The sequence below is a fragment of the Scyliorhinus torazame genome, chromosome 14 (genome assembly GCF_047496885.1).
Source record: "Scyliorhinus torazame isolate Kashiwa2021f chromosome 14, sScyTor2.1, whole genome shotgun sequence".
Taxonomy (NCBI): Eukaryota; Metazoa; Chordata; class Chondrichthyes; order Carcharhiniformes; family Scyliorhinidae; genus Scyliorhinus; species Scyliorhinus torazame.
The window spans coordinates 96544851-96567388 of NC_092720.1; the positions used below are offsets into that span (position 1 = coordinate 96544851).

At 43.8% G+C, this 22538-nt stretch overlaps 1 protein-coding gene across 1 annotated transcript in view; it reads left to right on the top strand.

The window, feature by feature from the left end:
- The window catches only part of wdfy1 (WD repeat and FYVE domain containing 1), a 91417-nt gene that overhangs the window by 12834 nt on the left and 56045 nt on the right, over positions 1–22538 (top strand). The window contains exons 4-7 of the mRNA XM_072474523.1: positions 6237–6291; positions 17646–17796; positions 19649–19761; positions 21225–21351. Of these exons, the coding sequence (XP_072330624.1) occupies positions 6237–6291; positions 17646–17796; positions 19649–19761; positions 21225–21351 (446 nt within the window). The remainder of the gene's footprint in view (positions 1–6236; positions 6292–17645; positions 17797–19648; positions 19762–21224; positions 21352–22538) is intronic.

Genomic DNA, 22538 nt, shown 5'->3' on the forward strand with positions numbered 1-22538 from the left:
TCTTCCAAATTCATGACCTCTACCACAGAAGGAAAATGGAGGCAGATACTTTGAAACATGCATGGAAAATAGAGGTATGAGCAGGTCATTCAGCCCTTCAAGCCTGCTCTGCCATTCATTATGATTGTGGCTGATCATCAAGTTAAATACCCTGATTCAGCCCCCTGCTCCCCATATCTATCGATCCCTTTAGTCCCAAGAGCTATAATCTAACTCCTTGAAATTACACCAAGTTTGGCCTCAGCTACGTTTTGTGCATGGGCACATCACCAGCTGTGATTTCCTTTCCAAGTTTCACACCATCCGGACTTGCTATATTGCTATTCCTTCACTGTCACTGGGTCAAAATGCTCCCTCCCTGTCAACAAGTGTGTGGGTATGATTACACCTCCATGAGCTGCAGTGTTCAAGAAGGTGGCTCATGCTGTTCAATGACAATTAGGGATGTGCAATAAATGCTGGCATTGAGATGATGCACACGAACAAAGAATGTAATCAACCGACATTGAGGGAGTTGGTTAGCTCAGTTGGCTGGACGGCTGGTTCGGCTGATGTGGAACGATGCCAACAGCGTGGCTTCATTCCCTGTATCAGCAGAGGTTCTCCATGAAGATCATGTCTTCTCAACTTTGAAGCCCACTCCTCCACCCTATCCCAATAACCACTTTAACCTAACTTACACATCTTTGGTCTGTGGGAGGAAACCAGAGGAAACCCACGCAGACACTGGGAAAACGTGCAAACTCCACACAGACAGTCACCCAAGGCCAGAATTGAACCTGGGCCCTGGTGCTGTGAGGCAGCAATGCAAACCACTGTGACACCATACTGCCCTCTGGTCCTAGACCCTCCTCCCATAAAGGGAAACATCATCTCAGCATTTACCCTGTCAAGCCCCTTTAAGAATTCTATATGTTTCAATGAGATCACCTCTCATTCTTCTAAATTCCAATGAGTAGAGTCCTTTAGTAGAGTGTTTAACCTTTGTTCATAAGACAATCTGTCCATACCAGGGATCAGAACTGCCTCCAATGAAATAATATCTTTCCTTAAATAAGGGGATCGAAACTGCTCACAGTACTCCAGATGTGGTCTCACCAGTACTTTGTACAGTTGCAGCAAGACTTCCCCACTCTTGTATGCCAATCCCCTTGAAATAAGGGCCAACATTCCTTATTACCTGTGCTAGCTTTCTGTGCGTCATGCACTAGTACTGCCAAGTCCCTTTTGTGTTGCAGCTTGCTGCAGTTTTTCCATTTAAATCAAACTCTGTTCTTTTGTTCTCCTTTCCAAAATGAACAACTTCACATTTTTCCACATTGTACTCCATTTGCCAACTTTTTGCCCACTTAGTTAACCTCTTGCAACTTGCCTTTCCATCTATTTTTGTGTCATCTGCAAATTTGGTTACATAATAATCATTGTCACAAGTAGGCTTGAATGAAGTTACTGGGAAAAGCCCCTAGTCGCCACATTCCGGCGCCTGTTCGGGGAGGCCGGTACGGGAATTGAACCCACACTGCTGGCATTGTTCTGCATTACAAGTCAGCTGTTTAGCCCATTGTGCTAAACCAGCCCCACATTCTCTTCCTTTCTCCAAGTCACTGATACATATTGTAAACAGTTGGGGTCCCTGCACTGATCCCTGTGGAACTCCACTAATTACAGGTCGCCTACCTAAAAAGAAAACGACCCCCTTTTCTACTTGCTTTTTCCTGCCCATTAGCCAATTCTCTATCCATGCCAAGGTACTACCTCAACACCATGGGCTCCTATCTTTTGTGAGGTACCTTGCCGAACACCTTCCGGAAGTCCAAATACAACACAATGGTTCCCCCCTATCTACTCTGGCCGAGATCTCCTCGAAAAACTCTTAATACATAAGTCAGATATGATTTCCCTTTAATGAAGCAATGCTGACTCTTTTTTAAAAAAAATATTTTTATTGAAAACTTTTTCATTTGAACAAAATGACATATTAATATAAAACAAATGCTTCAAGTTTCAATATAAGAGCACAGGCAACGAACACTAAAACATCCATCTTAACTCTCCCAAAACAAAAACAACAAACAAAACCCTTAACAGCTGACGGCAACTAAATCTTTAAAAAGGAAATTAATGGCTGTCATCAAAGAACAAAGAACAACAAAGAACAAAGAAATGTACAGCACAGGAACAGGCCCTTCGGCCCTCCAAGCCCGTGCCGACCATACTGCCCGACTAAACTACAATCTTCTACACTTCCTGGGTCCGTATCCTTCTATTCCCATCCTATTCATATATTTGTCAAGATGCCCCTTAAATGTCCCTATCGTCCCTGCTTCCACTACCTCCTCCGGTAGCGAGTTCCAGGCACCCACTACCCTCTGCGTAAAAAACTTGCCTCGTACATCTACTCTAAACCTTGCCCCTCTCACCTTAAACCTATGCCCCCTAGTAATTGACCCCTCTACCCTGGGGAAAAGCCTCTGACTATCCACTCTGTCTATGCCCCTCATAATTTTGTAGACCTCTATCAGGTCGTCCCTCAACCTCCTTCGTTCCAGTGAGAACAAACCGAGTTTATTCAATCGCTCCTCATAGCTTATGCCCTCCATACCAGGCAACATTCTGGTAAATCTCTTCTGCACCCTCTCTAAAGCCTCCACATCCTTCTGGTAGTGTGGCGACCAGAATTGAACACTATACTCCAAGTGTGGCCTAACTAATGTTCTATACAGCTGCAACATGACTTGCCAATTCTTATACTCAATGCCCCGGCCAATGAAGGCAAGCATGCCGTATGCCTTCTTGACTACCTTCTCCACCTGTGTTGCCCCTTTCAATGACCTGTGGACCTGTACTCCTAGATCTCTTTGACTTTCAATACTCTTGAGGGTTCTACCATTCACTGTATATTCCCTACCTGCATTAGCCCTTCCAAAATGCATTACCTCACATTTACACATCCTAGGTAGAGTCCCTCTACCGACCCCCTAATGGTGTACTTAAGGGTGGCATGGTAGCACAGTAGTTAGCATTGTTGCTTCACAGCACCATGGACCCGGATTTGATTCCTGGCTTGGGCCACTGTCTGTGCAGAGTCTGCACGTTCTCCCTGTGTATATGTGGGTTTCCTCCAGGTGCTCTGATTTCCTTCCACAAGTCCCGAAAGATGTGCTTGTTAGGCGAATTGGACATTTTGAATTCTCCCTTGCTGTACCCGAACAGGTGCCGTAGTATGGCAATAGGGGAGTTTCACAGTCACTTCATTGCAGTGTTAATGTAAGCCTACTTGTGACAATAATAAAGATTATTAGTATTATTTATTGACCTTCTCCAAATATAGAAGCTCCATAAGGTCACCCAAGCAAGCTGATGTACTAGGCAGAATAGAAGACCTTCACCCTTGTATGTTTCTCTTATAAGTAAGTTGGGTCTCCAGGAGGTGTCTGGAGGTTGCGCCGGGGTGTCGAGTCGAAAGATCGGGATGTAATTTTTAAATTGCCTCCAGATTCTTTCCCCTCCCGATCTCTTCCACTTGCCGCAGCTCCTCGATGCAGGCAATGACGCTGAGTGCAGCCTCCGAGGAGGGCGGGGGGAACAATCCCGCCCAGAACGGCCTCTATTTTTAAAAATAAACACTCCTTAATATATTCCCTAATGGTAGAGGACATGCGTTCACAAAATCTTTTGTCTGCCAATAACGTTGTATGCAAACTCCATCTCTGACATTGGGAGGTACCTGAACCTTTTACCTCCGTTCACCTCCTTACATTCCAGATGACCAACCAAATTGGGGGCTTCCTGCCCCTTTTGAACTGGAGTCAGCCATTTCCACTAAGAGGGGGTTTTCCAACCACTGTTTAGAGAGTACAAACGCCAGGCCCACCCACTATGGCCACCAAACCGACCAGCAAGCCAAAACAAGTAAAAATCTGTAATCATCGTCAGCAGACTAGCCCTTTTACCAACTCTTTGGTTTTCTCCAATGCCGACTGAATGGGAGCCAGGGCCACTTCTATCGACCGTCTCTCCTTCTCGAATTTAGCTGCCAAGATGCCGGTAAGTATCTCGGCTGTTAATGGAGTGGAAGAGTTGCAGCAGCAGCCTCAGCCATTTTCTTCAACGAAGAGTCCTGAGAAGCCTCTGATTCCATCGATGAATTTCTTTCTTCAGCTGTCTTTGCCCTAGTCCTTCTGGGCAATTCCCTTATGTGGGTACTTTGTACCATCCATCACATGAGATTTTAAGCAAAAGTATCCCCAGAAACTGGGCAAAAACGACTAAAAATGCAGTGCCCTGGCGGGAGCCATCTCATGTGCATCTACTCATTACATACAGCCACCAGAAGTCCCATGCTCTCTCTGCTCAATTATACCTTGTGCTTTGGGTACAGATGATGTAATTAAGGGGAGGAGCCAGGTCTGTCTGAAAAGTTCTTCCCAGGATTTTAAACTGAACAGAGGTGTTTCAGTTTTGGTCCTGCAAGATGTTCTCTCCCAAATATTCTGCACAGCGAAAAGCAAGTAGAAAGCTGGTTGTTAACTTTTAGTCATGAGTGATATTTGATATTGGCTTGCTTAATTGGAATGCTGCAGAGGCAGGTTTGGGAAGTAAGTTAAGGTTTTTTCTTTCACTTGAGAACTGTTAAATGTAAAGCTATTTCTCTGTTGTTAATGTGGTTAATTCTGCATTTAAAGTTTGTTTTCACATAAAATATATGTATGGGTTAGTGTTATCACTTCTGTGGTGCAGTAACATTTCCTCAGTTTTACAAATTACAAATAGTTGGGTTCTCATCTAGGATCCTATCAATGTAATCTGATTTTATCTTTACCAGAGTCACATGGTGCAGTTATTAGTTCAGTGCAATGACACTGCAACATGCACATTAAGAAATTGAAGGGGAAACTCATGAGTTTGATAAGCATAGAGGAAATAGGAGCAAGAGTAGACTTTATGTGCCCTCCAGACTACAGTTATTCAACATAAGCGCAGTTTCTGTCTTGGTGTTTTGTGAAAATGTATCCATCTTGGATTTGGATATACCCAACACTGGTGAAGCAGAGAATTTCAAAAATTTACAACCCTCTGATTGCATAAATGTCTCTATATCCCAGTCCCAAAAAGTATTTATCCTTAATGTGAAAGGTCGGGGACACATACATTGAGGGAGGACTTTGGCCTCGATTAACCTCGATGGTTTTCTATGCATAGAAAACCATTCTTTGCCAAATCTTACTCTGATGCGAATCTGTATTAAGCTTTTGGTGAATGTGCTATGACCTGGATATCCAGGACATCAGCTTGCATCAATAATAACCATGCTCTGCAGTGTGCCTTTCATCATGCTGAAGGCAAATTATTATCAGATAGCTGATGAGAAAAGTCTTGGATGAACGGCTACTGAATGCCTAGCTGCTGGAAGGTGTATTTGCAAGTTAGCTGTGTGAGCACATGGTTGAAAATCTAGAGCTCAGCACCAATTAACATGACATTTTAGGTGGGTGGCTGCTGCACACCTTTGGTTGCTAGGACCACCAATCGGTAGGGCATGATGTGCATCCATGTTGTGGTCTAGAAGATATTTGTGTCAAATGATCATAATGGCAGATTTAAATGTCATCGTTTTTATTTTAAACCCAGCATTTCCAAAATACAGAACATTTTCAACAACAGCGAATACATCCCAGTTAACGCAAAGTAGTTTCTTAAAAAAGTAATTCTGACTCTGAGGGTTTGTTTCATGACAAATGCCTTTTAAATAGTCCAGGAAGGGTTTTATGACTGCAAAAATATACACAATTACACACAATTGTACTTTGTAGAAGAATGATACATTGCGCATTATATAACATCAAGCCTTGGCTCATTGGTAGCATTCCCACCTCAGTACTGGGGGCTGAAAGGTTCAAACTCTGCTCTGGGACATTCACAGCGAGTGGAGACCAGAGCTTTGGTTCTGAATTCGAAGTTGGTATTCAGCAGAATCCTCCTGTTCAGTGGGTGTGGGGACCTATAAACTCTCCCTCTGTAATGGACTAACCACCCTACATGCTGGTTAGAAATATGGCAGCACACCTTTCCACTACCTTCTGCTATTCTCTAAGGGAAGTGTATGCAGCTACAAAAATAAAAATATTACATTATCAGACTCCTGACCTCCTTAACATTCCCTATACTCGAGCTTATGGAGATCTCTTATGGTATTTTAATTACAGAGTAAGCATTTCTATATATTCCTTTTTTAGGAGTTCCTCATGGCTGAAGATTTCAATAAGATGACTTATGTAAAGACTTATCCAGGTACGTTAAGTACTGTGGTCACCAAACTTTATTTTTCTGTTCACTATTTGAGACAATGTCAGCAGAACCAAAAAAGTTCATTCTTTAAAATTCTGCTTTATGAGCCCATTGCTGTCTTGGTAAATCAACTGGAGTATTGTGATTTGTAACTGGGTTTAGCTGACTAGAGAGACGGATTATGGTCTTGTATTTGCTGGAGGAAAATCTTGGCACTATTTATGTAACTGAGCTGGCTTTTCAATTAGGAATGTATATCAATAAAAATGGCTCACATGGAATATTTTCTCTAATTTCCTTTCCCCACCATGGGTCTTACTGACAATAATAATAATAATCGCTTGTCACAAGTAGGCTTCAATGAAGTTACTGTGAAAAGCCCCTAGTCGCCACATTCTGGTGCCTGTTCAGGGAGGCCGGTACAGGAATTGAACTGCATTACAAGCCAGCTGTTTAGCCCACTGTGCTAAACCAGCCCCTACATTATGCATGTTTTTCATTTGGTGGCTTAAATAGGCGACCACCTGCAAGGCATTTTGTAAAGAGCTGCAAAGTGATGGTTGTTGGTGAGCGTTGATGGGGATTTAATGTTACATATTTTGGATGCGAAAAGGTCATTTGGTTCTGCACATTTTTGCTGAACTCCTCCCAATGCATCCATAATGTCATGGGAGCTGTGTTTTCTTTTAACAAATCTGTAGTCTGTTTGTGAATTGTCTACTGAAAACTGTCTGCTCTGACACTTCGAAAATGAAGTAGGTTAGGCCCAAAAATGCCAATTTTGTATTTTGTGCAATATTGCCATCCTGCACTGATCATGTTTTGTTTACTAAATTTAGAGTACCCAATTAGTTTTTTCTAATTTAGGGCCAATTTGGCATGGCTAACCTGAACATATTTGGGTTGTGGGGGTGAAACCCACGCAGACACTGGGAGAATGTGCAAACTCCAAACTGACAGGGACCCGGGGCCGGGATTGGACCCGGGTCCTCGGTGCCGTAGGCAGCAGTGCTAACCACTGCACCACCATGCCACCCATGTACTGATCATGTTTTGGAAATCCAGCTTTCTGCAAAACAGATTAAATGATTTTCTGCCAGCCTTATTAAAATACTTGGATTGTTAGCCCACCTCCTCGGAGAGAGTGGGCAAGTTGAGGACGGGGTTCAGATTTTTAAATCATGACCCAAAATCAGCCCGAATTATTATTATTTTTTGTGGCTAAAATTGAGGCCAGTTTTTCAAGTTGATGACTTTTCATCAGAACTGGAATTATTGAAGAGAAACAGTTTCTAATCACGTAGAGAACCAGAGAGGAGGTGAGAGGGATAGGCGGGGGTGCGGGGAAAGAGTATGCAACTGGCTGAAGGGCAGGGATGGTTAAGTGTCAAAATGGAAGAAAGGCAAAATGTCGGCAGCAATAGAATAAGTAAATAAACAAAAAGATTGTCCTTTCGTGTATTTGAAATATAAAACTATTAGCCTTCCTTTTTAGAGGACCGAGGTGCAACCTAATTTTTAAAGATGAAATTATCTCAATTTTGAAACAAAATAGGGGGTTGGATTCTCCTTTTCAGCAGCTAAGTGCCGGCGGCAGCCGAGCATGTGTTGTCTTTTACTACCCAATAAAACGGCGGCAACCCCTCACCGATTCCGCCGGCTAGCACCGGCGGCGAGTCAAACTCTCTCCTCCCGTGCCGAAAATGGCCAGTTCCGGGTCGCGCATGCCCACGGCTGCTGACTTTCCGCGGTTGCACCGTAAACATGGCACTGGCCGTGCGCGGACCTGACCTACCATCCGCCTGGCCAGACGAGTGTGGCAGAGCTGGACACAGTCTGCAGCCGCCACACCAGGCTCCCGCATGGCTGAGACCACATGTGTCCCGTGCCATTGGGAACACGGCCCATTGGGGACAGAGCATTGTGGGAAGCCGATCAGATTATATTTATTTTCCTTTTGTCTTCACTGTGGTTATATCTGATTGATCACCTTAAGTTTTTTAAAAATCTTTTTGAATGCTTTAAAACAGCAGTTGTGTTGCCATACAATGATCTCATGGGAAAGAAGTCAATGGTTCCTTCTGTGCAAGGTGACTTACCTTTGACCCCCTTCCTCCCTCCGACAGTATTCTTGCCAATCACCCTCATCCTCTCAACTTGACCTAAAATGCAGAATGAAACTTGAGTCCAGAAACTCTTTTGGAATGTCATGGGGGGAGCACAACCAGGACATTTCACATTACAATAGTGGTCCTTGTCTATGCTACTGCAGACTACTGCATTGTCTTATGGTCCTGCAGCTGCTACACAAAGATCATGGTCGTACAGATCAATGCTGCCATAGTGCCAGGGACTTCAGTCCCTTACAACAAAATGGCTCCCAGCATTGTCCCACATTGTCCCTCCAGCTATTCGCATTGGTGCCCCATAAAATGGAATATATCATGAGCAACACTGACTTTCCCATTCACGAAAACATGAAACATCTACCAAGGAAGCACTAAAATTGCACCAACCATTCTGGGAAACAGCAGTGAATATTTACACAACTGATATCAAGCCACTACCCAGACCAGTGGAATAGTGGGAGTGATGCAACTTATAAAAACCTAATCCTCTGACCCAACAGTACAACTTATAAAAACCTAATCCTCTGACCCAACAATAGTGTTCCCTGGCTTCAACGTTTCTCAGATGTTCAGCTGAATCTGCATACGGCTTGGACAGTGCAACCCCATCTCCCTAAGTAGAAAATAAGGGATGACCCCAAAGTGCAATTGTGACCATGAGCCCCAGACTGTGGAACATATCACCCAACCTGTCCATTAAGATCTGTTGCAGGAGAGGAGGTGTCTCATTTCCCCACTCTATCTCAGGAGGCCATCAAATGATGAACCAAACTAGATGCCACATTATCAACTTTTCTCACCACCTGAAAGTAATAATGATTTTGGTAACTTTGGCATGCAGGCACATGCATTCATTTATGGTGTGACTTTTGCATAGGGAAAAAATATTGTGAATCCTAAGTTCCATTGCTGCTGAGCATTGTAGAGTAGAATAGAATAGAAAACCAGATTATGCAGATTTAAAAAGAGTTAAGGGTGGAAGGAAAGTTGCAAATTACTGTTTTCATGAAAGATCAACGGGACTGGTTGTTAACCGGGAAGGAAGACAGCAGGATTCGTTTTTCAATAAATTTACAGGTTAAAGTTGTTTCTGCATTTCTTGATGTTGTGAGCAGAGATGGAGGGTTCGCTTGAGGTAATGTATACTGACCAAGGTGTCAGATACAATAAAATATTTACATGAAGCAGCCACTTGAACTAAGACGTAATACTAGATTTAACAGGGAAAAAAAAGTATTAAATCTCCTTTGTCTGCTCGAATAACATCGTTTACTTCACTAGAGTGAAGGTAATAATTGGACCAGGGAAAATGTGGAAGTTCTCAAAGACCATCTCGGTCGACTGAGTCAGAAGGTCATACAAGATGGGATTAGTTTAGAGTTGGGTTTACTGTAGGATGTTGCACGAGAGCTAGGCTGGAGAGAATCAGTTTTAACCAAACCTCTCAGTAATGAAACTGACATTGACCTCCATTGGACAGTAATATTGGGGAGGGTAAGAATTCCATCCAATTCCATGGGTTTCTGGCCCAGCAAATTTGGTTAAAAGTAAGCAAGCACAAAGACAGTGGCTTGTCACCAAGTGTGATCTTTGGAATTTAGTGACTGAGGGAATTTGGTGCAGTGAGGGAGGTGGTGCTGTTTACGTAAGCAGCTACTTTTATTAAAAAGTGCGAGAGCAGCTGGCCGGGCTTCTCAAAAGAACCGACTCGGTGTAGCTCCATGGGGGAGCCGTTGGGTTCTGAGTGAGTCGTGTGGTGTCACAGGAAAGCAGGTAGTTTATTGGTCAGAGTATTTTTCTCATTTACCTTTCAAAACTCTGGTAATTCAAGGTTTTATTAGTAGTAGAATGTTTGCTAATAGTAGTAAATCGTATGAGGTTGGCTGGTGAGTATTTCCTATTTATTTTAACTAGGGAGGCTGGTGAGTATTTCCTATTTATGTTAAGTAGGGAACTTTAATTGTGGTAAGTAGAACATTGACTGAAATAATAATGTATAGATATAGATCAGGCTAATTAATATTTAATCTAAGAATAATCATTTAATTAATTAAAAGCTATAAATATAGCTAGGCAGTTGATATGTGGCAGCTGCAGGATGTGGATGCTCTTGGACACCTGCGTGACCCAAAGCAGCTGATGTACAGCAAGTGACTGGCTGAAGGAGCTATAGCTCTGAGTCATTAATGTGGAGGCCAAGCTGCAGACACTGTGGTGAATCAGGGAGGGAGAAAATTACCTAGATGCTTTGTTCCAGGAGGCAGTCACGCCCCTTGGGATGAGGTCAACTGATTTGGTACATGGTGATAGACAGGAGTGTGCGACTGCACACGAGGCAGGTAAAGAATGTATAAGTGGAGGGGTGTCTGCCGTTGCAATTGTCCAACCGGTTTGATGTTTTTGTCAGCTTTTGCACAAGAAAGCGAGTGCTGCAGGGTGGATGAGCGAACTGACTGTGCCAACATGGTAAATAAGCCATTCAAGCAGGCGGGAGGTTAATACAGTCCTGCAATCTGTGAGCGCAAGTCCAGAAGGCTGTGATGTCTGCCTGTTGCCAGAGTTTGGGACATCTGGAAAGGAACTTGTAGTCGGAGGAGGAGGATCCATATCAGTACCACCAACATAGTTAGGGCCAGGAAAGAGGTTCCACTTAAGAGTATAAGCAGCTAGGAGCTAAATTTTTAAAAAATATATATATAATCTCAAAGGTAATAATTGTTTGATTATAACCTAAACTCTGAGCAAATTGGCATACGGTAAGCAAGATCGGAGAGTTAAATGCGTGGCTCCAAGATTGGTGTGGGAGAAAGCGGTTTTGATTTGTGAGGCACTGACACCAGTACTGGGAAAATGGGAGCTGTACCATTGAAATGATCTTAACCTAAACTGTTCTGGAACAGGTGTTCAGGTGAGTTGTACAACTAGGTGGTAGAAAAGGCCTCAAACTAAATAGCAGAAGTGAGGGCTCGTGTGAGGGAAGATTTTTTTTTTAAGAGAGGAAAGGTAGCAATGATGAAAATGGTTATCAGTGTGTGGCAGGAAGAGACCGAGGGTATAAAATTAAGAATGCACGAGCAGATAAGGCTAGAGGTTGTGAAAATCATAAAAAAACAGAACTAAAGGTTCTATATCTGAATGCATGCAGCATTCACAACAAAGTAGATGAATTTACAGTACAAATTGTGGTAAACAAACCTTTCCGAATTGCCATTACAAAGATGTGGCTGCAGGGTGACCAAGGCTGTGACCTGAATGTTGAAGGGTAGTCAACATTTAGGAAGGATAGGCAAAAAGGAAAATGAGGTGGTGTAGCACTGTTAATAAAGGATAATATCAGTACATTTGTGAGAGTGGATCTTCGATTGGAAGACCAGGAAGTAGATTCAGTTTGTGTGGAGCTAAGAAACAGCAAGGAGCAGCAAACATTGGTAAGAGTTCTTAATAGGCCACCAAATTGTAGTGGTATAAATCAGGAAATTGGAAGTTCATGTAACAAGGGTAATCATGAAGCACTTCAATCTACATATCGATTGGTTAAGTTTAAATGGCAGTAATGCTGTGGAGGACAAATCCCTGGAATATATACAAGATGGTTTTCTAAAGGGATATGTTGAAGAACTAACTTGAGAACGGCCTATTTTGATCTAATATTGTGTAATGAGGAAAAGCTAACAAAAAATCTAATTGTAAAAGGAGCATTTAGAGATGGGTGACCATAATATAATAGAATTGTACATTAAGTTTGAATCCAAAACTAGGTCTTAAAAATCTAAACAAACAAAACTACGAAGGTATGAGGGCAAGTTGGTTGTGGTAGATTTAAACGGTATGATAGACTGTCAATTGTTAACATTTAAAGAATGTTTATATAATACATAGTTTACAATAAATATATATTCCTTAAGACACAAAAGCCCAGCAGGAAATGTGATCCACCCATGAATAACGAGAGAAGTTGAGGGTTATATTAGATCAAAGGAAGCAATTTATAAAGTTGACAAAAATGTAATGAGCCTGAGGATTGGGAGTATTTTAAAATTCAGCAAAGGAGGACCGAGAAACTGATGAAAGAGAAAATAAAAGGTGTAAGTAAATTAGCGAGAAACATAAAAATAGACTGTAAAAGCATTTATAGGTCTGTAAAAAGGAAAAACAATTAGCAAAGACTAACGAGCAGGGACAGAAGTATTCATAATGGGGAATATGGAAATGGTAGAGAAACTAAACAAATTCTCTGTACTGGATTCTCCGTTCCTGAGGCTAAGTGCCGGCGTGAACAGAGAATCCGTGGGAGTTTCACAATGGAAAAATCATTGTGAACCCCTCACCGATTCCGCTATTGGTGAGGGGCCAGCACTGATGCCAAATGAAACAGCCACAGATTGTGCGAATGACGGCCGCAGAATCGCCAGTTCCCAGGCTGCGCACGCACAGGGCTGATGACCTGCACCGATCGCGCCGAAAAACATGCCATGCTGGAACCCTAACCTGCCCACTCCAACCCCACAGCCCACCCGCTGTCCAGCCCTAACAGAATCCCCCAGGCCAGCGGCATGGATCCCGGATGAGTGTGGTGCCGCTGGACACTCCGCAGCCGGCAAGCTGGATTTCCGACCGCTGGATCACCCGTCATCCGTGTCGTCAGTAACTTGACCCATCGGGGGCGGAGCATCGATGAAGCACCAATGCATTGCAACGGCAATGCGTCCCGATGACGTCAGTTTGGAGGGGGCGGAGCATCGCAAACCGGCTCCTGCCCCGATTCCTGCATTGGAATCCATTCTCTGCCCGGTCGCCGATCCCAATTTTGACGTCGGGCTACGGAGAATCCAGCCCAATTGTGTCTGTCTTTTGTGGAGGAAGATTCAAAAAAATCTCTCTTTTGAGAACCAAGGAACTGATGATCTACATGGAAGAAGTGGTTGGAGCGATAATGGTGGTATCTTCCAAAATTCTCTAGATTCTGGAATGGTTCCTGCAGGTTAGAAGGTAGAAAATGTAACCCTAATATTAAGCATGGATGGAGAGAGAAAATAAGGAATTCTAGATCTATTAGCCTGACATCAGTAGGAGAGGAAATGCTAAAAATCTGGTATAACCGTGATAACTGGACATTTGGGAGATGGTGGAATAGTGAAGAGTCAACATGGATTTATGAATAGGAAATCGTGTTTGAAAAACCTGTTGGTTGTATTGAAAATGTAACTAGCAGAATAGATAGGGGAGAACCAGTGGATGTGGTGTATTTGAATTTTCAGCAGGCTTTCGATAAGGTTCCACACAAGGTCAGTAAGCAAAATTTGTGCATGTGGAATTGGGTGTAATATACCGGCATGGGTTGAAGATTTGTTAATGGGCAGGAAACAGATTATGACTAAATGGGTAATTCTCCAGTTGGCCTGCAAGGGTCAATGCTTTGGCCCCAGCTATTCGTAACTATATCAATGATTTGGATGTGTGGACCAAAATGCAATATTTCCAAATTTGCTGATGACTTAAAATATGATGGGAATGACAGTTGCGAGGGGCATGCAAAGAGGCTGCAAGGGGATTTAGACAGTCTTAAGTGAGTATGCAAGGACATGGCAGATGGCAAAATGTGGAAATACGTGAAGGTATCCACTTTGGTAGGAAAAGCATAAATAGAAGGATTTCCTAAATGGTGAGGGATCGAGAACTGTTCATGTCCAAAGGGACCAGGTGACCTTGTGCATAAGCCACTGAAAAATAACATGCAGGTGCAACAAGCAATTAGGAAGGCAAATGGAATGTTGGCCTTTGTTGCAAGAGCATTTGAATTCAGGAGTATGACAGTCTTACTGCAATTGTATAGAGCCTAGGTGAGATCACACCTGGAATTCTGGGCACTGGGCACAGATTTCATCTCCTTAACCAAGGAAGCATATACTTGGCATAGAGGGAGTGCAATGAAGGTTCATCAGACTGATCCCTGGATGCAGAAATTGTCCTGTGAGGAGAGATTTAAGAGACTGGTCTTTATTCACTAGAGTTTAGAAGAATGAACAGATGATCTCATCTATTGATTCCAGTTCATTGGACATGTCTCCAAGCTTTTTTTTGTTGTCTTGTATTTCTGTTGCTGTTTTTTCTTCCTTATTGCCTTTTTTATCTTCCTGTGATGGCTTTGAATGTGAGAGGTCAGGAAAAGAACTGCAAAAATCATTTTTATTATCAGAACCACACTGTCTTGCAGGTTTGATGAGGTGTCATTGCAATGGCACTATGGTAGGAAGGGATTGACATAGTATGCTGAACAACTGGTTTTCCATTGGTCTGGTGCTAGGAATAGTATTTTAAGTGTACAAAATTCTTGTAGAGCTCGACAGGATAGATGCAGAACGGGTGTTTCCTTTTCTAAAGAAGAGTACCCAATTAAGGGACAATATAGCGTGACCAATTCACCTACCCTGCACAGCTTTTGGGGTTATGGGGGCTGAGACCCACGCAGACACGGGGAGATTGTACAAACTCCACGCAAACAGTGACCCGGGGCCAGGATCGAACCTGGGTCCTCTGTGCAATGAGGCAGCAGTGCTAACCACTGTGCCACCATGCTGCCCCAGAAAGGGTATTTCCATTGGCTGGAGAGGTTCGAGAACCTAGGGACAATGGGCGAGATTCTGTGACCTCCCATGGCATGTTTTCCGGCAGTGCGAGGTGGCCCCCCATTGGCCCGCGGCAGGATCTTCCCACGCCGCTGGGAAATCCGAGGTGCCAGTGTGCCATGGAAGATCCCGCTGATGTGAACAGCCGGAAGATCTCTCCCGTAGTCTCAGAATAAGGGGCAGGCTATTTAGAACTGAGATGAGGAGGAATTGTTTCACTCAGGGCTGTGCCCTTGGGCTGAGTTTATTCAAGGCATAAATACATATTTTTTTAGATATTGAAAACTTTAAACGTTGTGAGGGTAGTGTAGGAAAGTGAGGGTAGTGTAGGAAAATGGCTCTGAGATAGAAGATCAAACATGATTTCTTTGATTGGTGGAGCAGTTTTAAGGAGCCAAATAGCCTACTCCTATATATTTCCTACTCCTACTCCTATATTTCCAAAATGATCTCCCCATGTACCTGTCTCTATTCTGGACTCCGGTTTGTAGATGAAGAAAATAACTATCTTCCTGTCCCTTAGCCACCTCTGGGGATTTGTGTGCTGTTTGAAGAGTTGAGATTGCCTTTAATGGATGGTATATTTAGGTTCTTGATTTTTGCAGCAGAGGAAACTGTGTTGCAGCACTCTAGACTGGATTTGAAAGTCTAATCCACCATGTCACTCTGCTTTCCTTTTTTGTTTTTTAACTGATGGTATATGTTCACTGTATTCTGTCATTGAAATACCATTTTTCTTTAAAAAACCCAATTGTTTTGTTGAAAAGTAACAGAAATCTAAATGTCTAATTTGCCCTTTGTACTAATTTCTTTAACCTGATGTGTTTATAGCTGAATAATTCGATGCTTGTGACTTGTGCTAGTTAACCCAATTTCTTGTCTGATGCTGTTCTTCATAAATGAGCAGTGCCGAACTTGGCTTGAAGCCTTTTCGTGGCGAGGCATTCTGTTACAGTTCCTATGCATTGTAGATGCAGCACATTTTACTTAGTGAATTCCCCAACAGCGATGCTCAAAAGGATGTGATCACCCGGCTGCTTGAACAATGATTCCAGTTGATTGGACATGTCTCCAAGCATTTGTTTCTTGCTGTCTTGCATTTCCATGGCAGTTTTTCTTCCTTTTTTTGCTTTTAAAAAAAAATCTTCCTGTGATAGCTTTGTCGGTGAGAGGCCAGGGAAAGAACTGCAAAAGTAATTTTTTATCATCAGAGCCACACTGTTTTGCAATTCGGTTTAGCAGTCTGATGATGTGTCATTGTAATGACACTGTGGTAGGAAGGCATTGGCATTATATGCTGAACATCTGGGTTTCCATTGGTCTGGTGCTCGGAAAAGTATTTGTGCATTAAAATGAAAAGTCTGCTGTTTTAGTTCTAATTTATGCAACCAAAAATGAGAACTAAACCTTAACCAATATTGCTCAACAACTAATAATTTTGAAAAATTGCTTTTCAGACAAATTTTCCTTGCATAAAAATTGCTGCATGCTTAGCTGTCATTCACTTTTAATAGTCTTTAGTTTGGGCATTAACAATAATTTTTCACTGATGCATTTAGCATCACCTTGACTTAGTCTTGGCTTTTTGGTTCAATTCTCAGACATTGGGCAATGTGTTCTTGCCCTGCTGCGAGACGGAGTATGTAATCTACACTAATAGTATATTATGAAAGGAATGCTGTGAAGGGGCAGCATGGTAGCATTGTGGATAGCACAATTGCTTCACAGCTCCAGGGTCCCAGGTTCGATTCCGGCTTGGGTCACTGTCTGTGCAGAGTCTGCACGTCCTCCCCGTGTGTGCGTGGGTTTCCTCCGGGTGCTCCGGTTTCCTCCCACAGTCCAAAGATGTGCAGGTTAGGTGGATTGGCCATGATAAATTGCCCTTCGTGTCCAAAATTGCCCTTAGTGTTGGGTGGGGTTACTGGGTTATGGGGATAGGGTGGAGGTGTTGACCTTGGGTAGGGTGCTCTTTCCAAGAGCTGGTGCAGACTCAATGGGCCGAATGGCCTCCTTCTGCACTGTAAATTCTATGATAATCTATGAAATGTAAACCTGAGACCCTCTCCACTCTTTCAGGTAGATTTAAAAGATCCCGTGACAATTTTTCCTTACTGATGCACCATGGCTACATCTGTGCCATCTACAAAATGCACTGCAGCAATTTCCCAAGACTTCTTTGTCAACACTCCACCTCAACACCGTTCTTTATGTTCAGTAGGGAGAACTTTCTTCTACTGCTGAGAACATGGAAAGCTCATTTTATGATTCTGTCCGTTTGAAATGAAATGAAAAACGCTTATTGTCACAAGTAGGCTTCAAATGAAGTTACTGTGAAAAGCCCCTAGTCGCCACATTCCGGCACCTGTTCGGGGAGGCTGGGATGGGAATTGAACCGTGCTGTTGGCCTGCCTTGGCCTGTCTTCAAAGCCAGCAATTTAGCCCTGTGCTAAACCAGCCCCTGTACTTTTCCATTAGTGAATTAAACTGAGGCAAAAGTACTCTTGTGCAGTACATCGCGTAATGGCACACAAACATAGCTTCCACCAGTTTGTTTAATGACAATTAACATTTCGTAATGGTGACTTTTTCTTTCCCGTTGTAGCACATCAGAATCGTATTTCAGCCGTGATATTTTCTCCAGAGTCTGAATGGGTTATAAGCACAGGACATGACAAATACCTCAGCTGGATGTGTACCAGGAGTGGATGTCTACGGGGAAGACACTGTTTTGGTGCATGGGCTTCCTGCTTACAGTATCCTTTACCCTGATTCTCTTTTAGACACAGAGGCAAATAAATCAGTATCAAGGTTGGTCAATGTGATATTCTGGAAGAAGAGTAAGGTATTCATTTTCATGTGGCTTGCTTAACATCTGATCCTGTGGGCGGGATTTTCCAGTCACGCCCGCCCCAAAACCGGAAATTCCTGCCGGAGGTCAACCAACCTTTTAAATGGTCCATCAAACTTTTCCATCCCACCCACTACTGTTGCCGCAGTAGGCGGGGATGGAAAATGAACCCCTCTTCTACACACTGATTTCTAAGTTCACAGTTACAGACTGATAGTCCACAGAATCTGAAAAAAATATTGTTATCCAGAATTTGTAACCGTTGGTTCTGGAATCCGTTTAGTCGGTAAAACAAAAAAAAATTAATTTGAGAAATCCATGACGTGCAGTGTGATGGAAATTGAGCTTTTTGCTCCATGTAATATTTCAGAATTGATTTTTCCTCAATTTTGTTTTAACTAGGTGAGAGTTCAGAATTCAAGAAGATGCTCTACATCTGAAAGTATTTTTTTGTACTCATTCTTGTCGTCTTGTCTGGAGAATCTGTCGGAAAGTTGTCCTTGAGCAGTTAACAAATATTGGGCATGGTCTATGCGCCACATCGCGCCCGGATAGGAGTGCAATGCGGCCATTAAATGCCGAGAGAAGCCTCCTGTGGGCTTCCCGGCAGCCAGTACACCCCGCGAGAACTATCCAGACCTCGCAAGGCGTTGCGATCATGATCCTGCACACAATGGACGTGAGCAAGTAGGTTTTAAACCCACATTGGCTGGCTCACCCAGGATCTGCCAGGCTCCCGCCATTTAATGACCAGGGCGTGCCGTTCAGTACTGGTGCATACAAACGTGGACCAGGCGGGACGGCACTCTGGGATCTCCCGGGCCATCGGAGGCCCCTGGGTGGTCAGGGACAGAGCAGCATAGCTCCCTGGTACTGCCATGGTGCCTGGGTGGCACTGCAAAGCTGGAAGGAGCACTGCTTTGGTGCTGGGGTGGCAGTGCTTGGGTGGCACTGCCAAGGGTCAGGGCCTGTGATGCCATGCCCGTGAAAGAATGGTGGAGGGGATATGAATGGTTGGGGTGGGGGGTGCCAGATGGGTATGAAGGGGCTTCTGGAATGCTGGGGGGTGAGAGGGGGGAGGGGAGGAGGAGTGAGTGGAGGTAAATGGTGGGGGTTCCCGAAATGGGGCATGGGAAGGCCTAAAGATCGGTGGCTGCTCGGCGACCCCATTGCGGGGGGTCATCATTTGGGAGGGTGTGGAGTAATGTCCATGTGTGTGGGGCGGCATTGCCCATGGGTGGGGGGATCCCAAGCCCTCTTGGAGATCTGCACACCCTTTCAAAAGGGTTGCCCAATTTCTTGAGGAACCGGCTTGGCCAGTGAGTTCAGCTCCCTAGTGATGAAAATAATGCTAAGTGTGGGCTTGACTGGGGAAAAACGCCACAAAGCCCAAAGAAGTGACTAAGTGTGGTTAGATGGCGGTGGGGAGCTCTCCGACAGAGCCAGCAGGAACGCCCACCAGCAAAACCTGCCACAAATTAGACACTTCCATTAGATCGTGCCCATTAAAAGGAACACGGCCTGCCTTTGTCATTGCTGTAGACATACTCTCAGCTCAAAATATATTCGTGCTTCAATAAGAAGATGTTTTGATATAAATTCATCTTTGAGTATTACTGCGAAGTGGGCATTAGAAAATTGGCAGTCATTTTGCATTCTGGCCTTTTTTTAGTTTAAAGTCATTTTGTCATGTTGCTTGTTGTGTTGGGTGAAGAATGGCATCAGCTTTTATTATTTTTAACTCACGATTTATTCAGATATGATGTAGAAACAAGCCATGCATTTGTGGGTGATTACTCCGGACAGATCACGTTATTAAAGCTTGAACAGAATTCTTGCAGTATCATTTCAGCGTTAAAAGGACATGAAGGTGATGTGTACATGCTTACTGCACGTGCTGGATGCTGTCTGACAGTGCTTTATGTCTCTCTGTCAATGATTCCACTCATTACTGGGTGCCTCTATCCATCCCTTCAATCACATTTGACAACACATTGTGTTTTCAAATAATCTGGGACCCAATCAAACTGCAGAGCTATCTCTAATATTATTTCTGATGGGTTGTAGATCATTTCTGCCAATTTAGATCTTTGTCTCAGCCGATCCTATACCTCTAAATTTCATAATGAAATGGGGAAATAAATCACATTTGTAAATAAATCTACCCATTCTATATCATGCACTCAACCAAACAATTCTTTTCTGCCTTATGAAGTCTTGGCCTCCTTGAATTTGCACCCTGTTAATATTATTACATAGAATGAACAGCAGAGAAACAGGCCATTCAGCCCTACCAGCCCATGCTGGAGATTTTGCTCCACCAAACAGTACCAGAAGATGCCCCCGGCGGGAACGGCCAGAAAGTTTTGACCACTGTCTCCGCTCAGCCACTGCTGAAATCTTCATCCACGCTTTTGTGACCGCTGGACATAATGATTCCAATGCTGTCCTAGTCAGCCTCGCATCTTCCACCCTCTGAAAAACTTCAGCTCATCCAAAACTTTGCCTGTAGCCTAATTTGCACCAAGTTCTAACAACGTATCACCCTGTGCTTGTTGACCTACAGTGACTCCCAATTGCGCAGTGTCTTAATTTTAAGATTTTCACCTGTATTTTCAAATCAATCCCTACATTTGTGATCTCCTTGAGTCTTTCAACCATTCAAGATATCTTGCTCCTCAAAGGTCTGACCTGAACATTGCTGACTAATCACTGTGGCATTGGCATCTAGTTTCCTGACCCCGGGAGGTCCTCCCTAAACCTCTTCCCACTCTCTCTTTAAGAAGCTTCTCAAAATATCTTTAACTCAGCTTTTGCTCATCTGCCCTAATAGTGTCTTAGTGTCAAGTTTTGTTGGGTAACACTCTTGTGAAGTGCCTTGGAATGATCAGTTGTATTCAGCAACCATATAAATGCATGTGGATGTTGTTGCAATGCTTCAGTCCTCTGGCAAAAACTTCCATACCTAATGAGAGTTGGACGATTTTGGCACCAGTCTCCAAAATTTCCACTCTTGCTTCCCTCAGCAACTGAAGTTACATCCCTTTGAATCTTGTGAACTTCTTATGTATTACTCTGCATTTAATATGAACAGGATATTCTGTTCTGATCTGCTTGATACTGATGCTTCTACGTCAATTGTGGAAGTGAGTTCCATTTTCATGCACTAATGGGCCCTGCTCCCCCACGCACGTAACCTCAACCTGAATAAAACACTGCACTAAGAATAATGTGTATTATATTGATGTACTCTGTGGCGAATGATTTTCATACTTTATTACAAGAAGTCTGCATTTGTGGTGTGTATCATTCCCCTGCTCTTTGTTCTAACAGGCAGTATAGGAGCTCTTTGGTGGGATCCCGTCCATCGACTACTGTTTTCCGGAGCATCTGACCACAGCATTATCATGTGGGACATTGGTGGGATGAAAGGCAGGACTTTACTGCTTCAGGGTCACCAGTAAGTAAACAGTCATATTCATGTTACACTCACACCTTTTGTGTTACTGAAAACCTCTGTGACATCTCTCTCTGATTTAAACATTCAAACTTTTTTTTTATTCTCCTTTTTCACATTTTCTCCCACATTTACACCCATCAACAATAAACAATAGTCAGCAAGATATGTCAATCCCCGTAATAACAACGATCCCAACCCCCAAACCTCAGCCCACATGTTTACATAAACAAATGACAAAAAGGAATCCGGGATTACCCATAGTCACCCTTAATCTACACAGCCCCCCACCCACCCCCCCCCCCCCCCCAACTAATGTTCAATGTTATCCAGTTCTTGAAAGTGCATAATAAATAGTGCCCATGACTTGTAGAACCCCTCCGAGCTTCCCCTCAGTTCGAACTTAACCTTCTCAAGGGTCAAGTATTCCAACAGGTCCCCCCGCCATGCCAGGGCACTGGGTGGAGAGGCTGCTCTCCATCCCAGCAGGATCCGCCTTCGGGCGATCAACGAGGCGAAGGCTACGATATCTGCCTCCGCTCCCGTTTCCAACCCTGGCTGGTCCGACACCCCAAATATGGCCTCCTGGGGACCCGGGTCCAGTTTCACACACACCACCTTGGAAATTACCCTAAACACCTCCTTCCAGTACTCCCCTAGCTTTGGACAGGACCAAAACATATGAACGTGATTCGCGCCCCCCCCCCCACCCACCCCCCGCAATGCTCAGACACATCCTCTACTCCTTCAAAAAATCGGCTCATCCTCGCCCTCGTGAGGTGCGCTCTATATACCACCTTCAGCTGTATCAGCCCCAACCTTGCACATGAGGTGGAGGCATTCACTCTCCGGAGCACCTCCCACCAGACCCTCTCCTCAATAGCCTCTCCCAGCTCTTCCTTCCACTTTGCTTTGATCCCTTCCAGTGGTGCCTTATCCTCTTCCAGAATAGCTTCGTACACCGCTGACACTGCCCCCTTCTCCAGTCCTCTTGTCGTCAACACCTCCTCCAGCAATGTGGAGGCCGGTTCCTCTGGGAAGCTCTGTATCTCCTTCCTGGCAAAATCCCAAACCTGCATGTACCTAAACCCTTCTCCCTGCTCCAGCCCATACTTCGCTTCCAGCTCCCTCAATCCTGCAAACCGACCCCGAAGAAACAAATCTTTTAGCGTCTTAATCCCCTTCTCTTC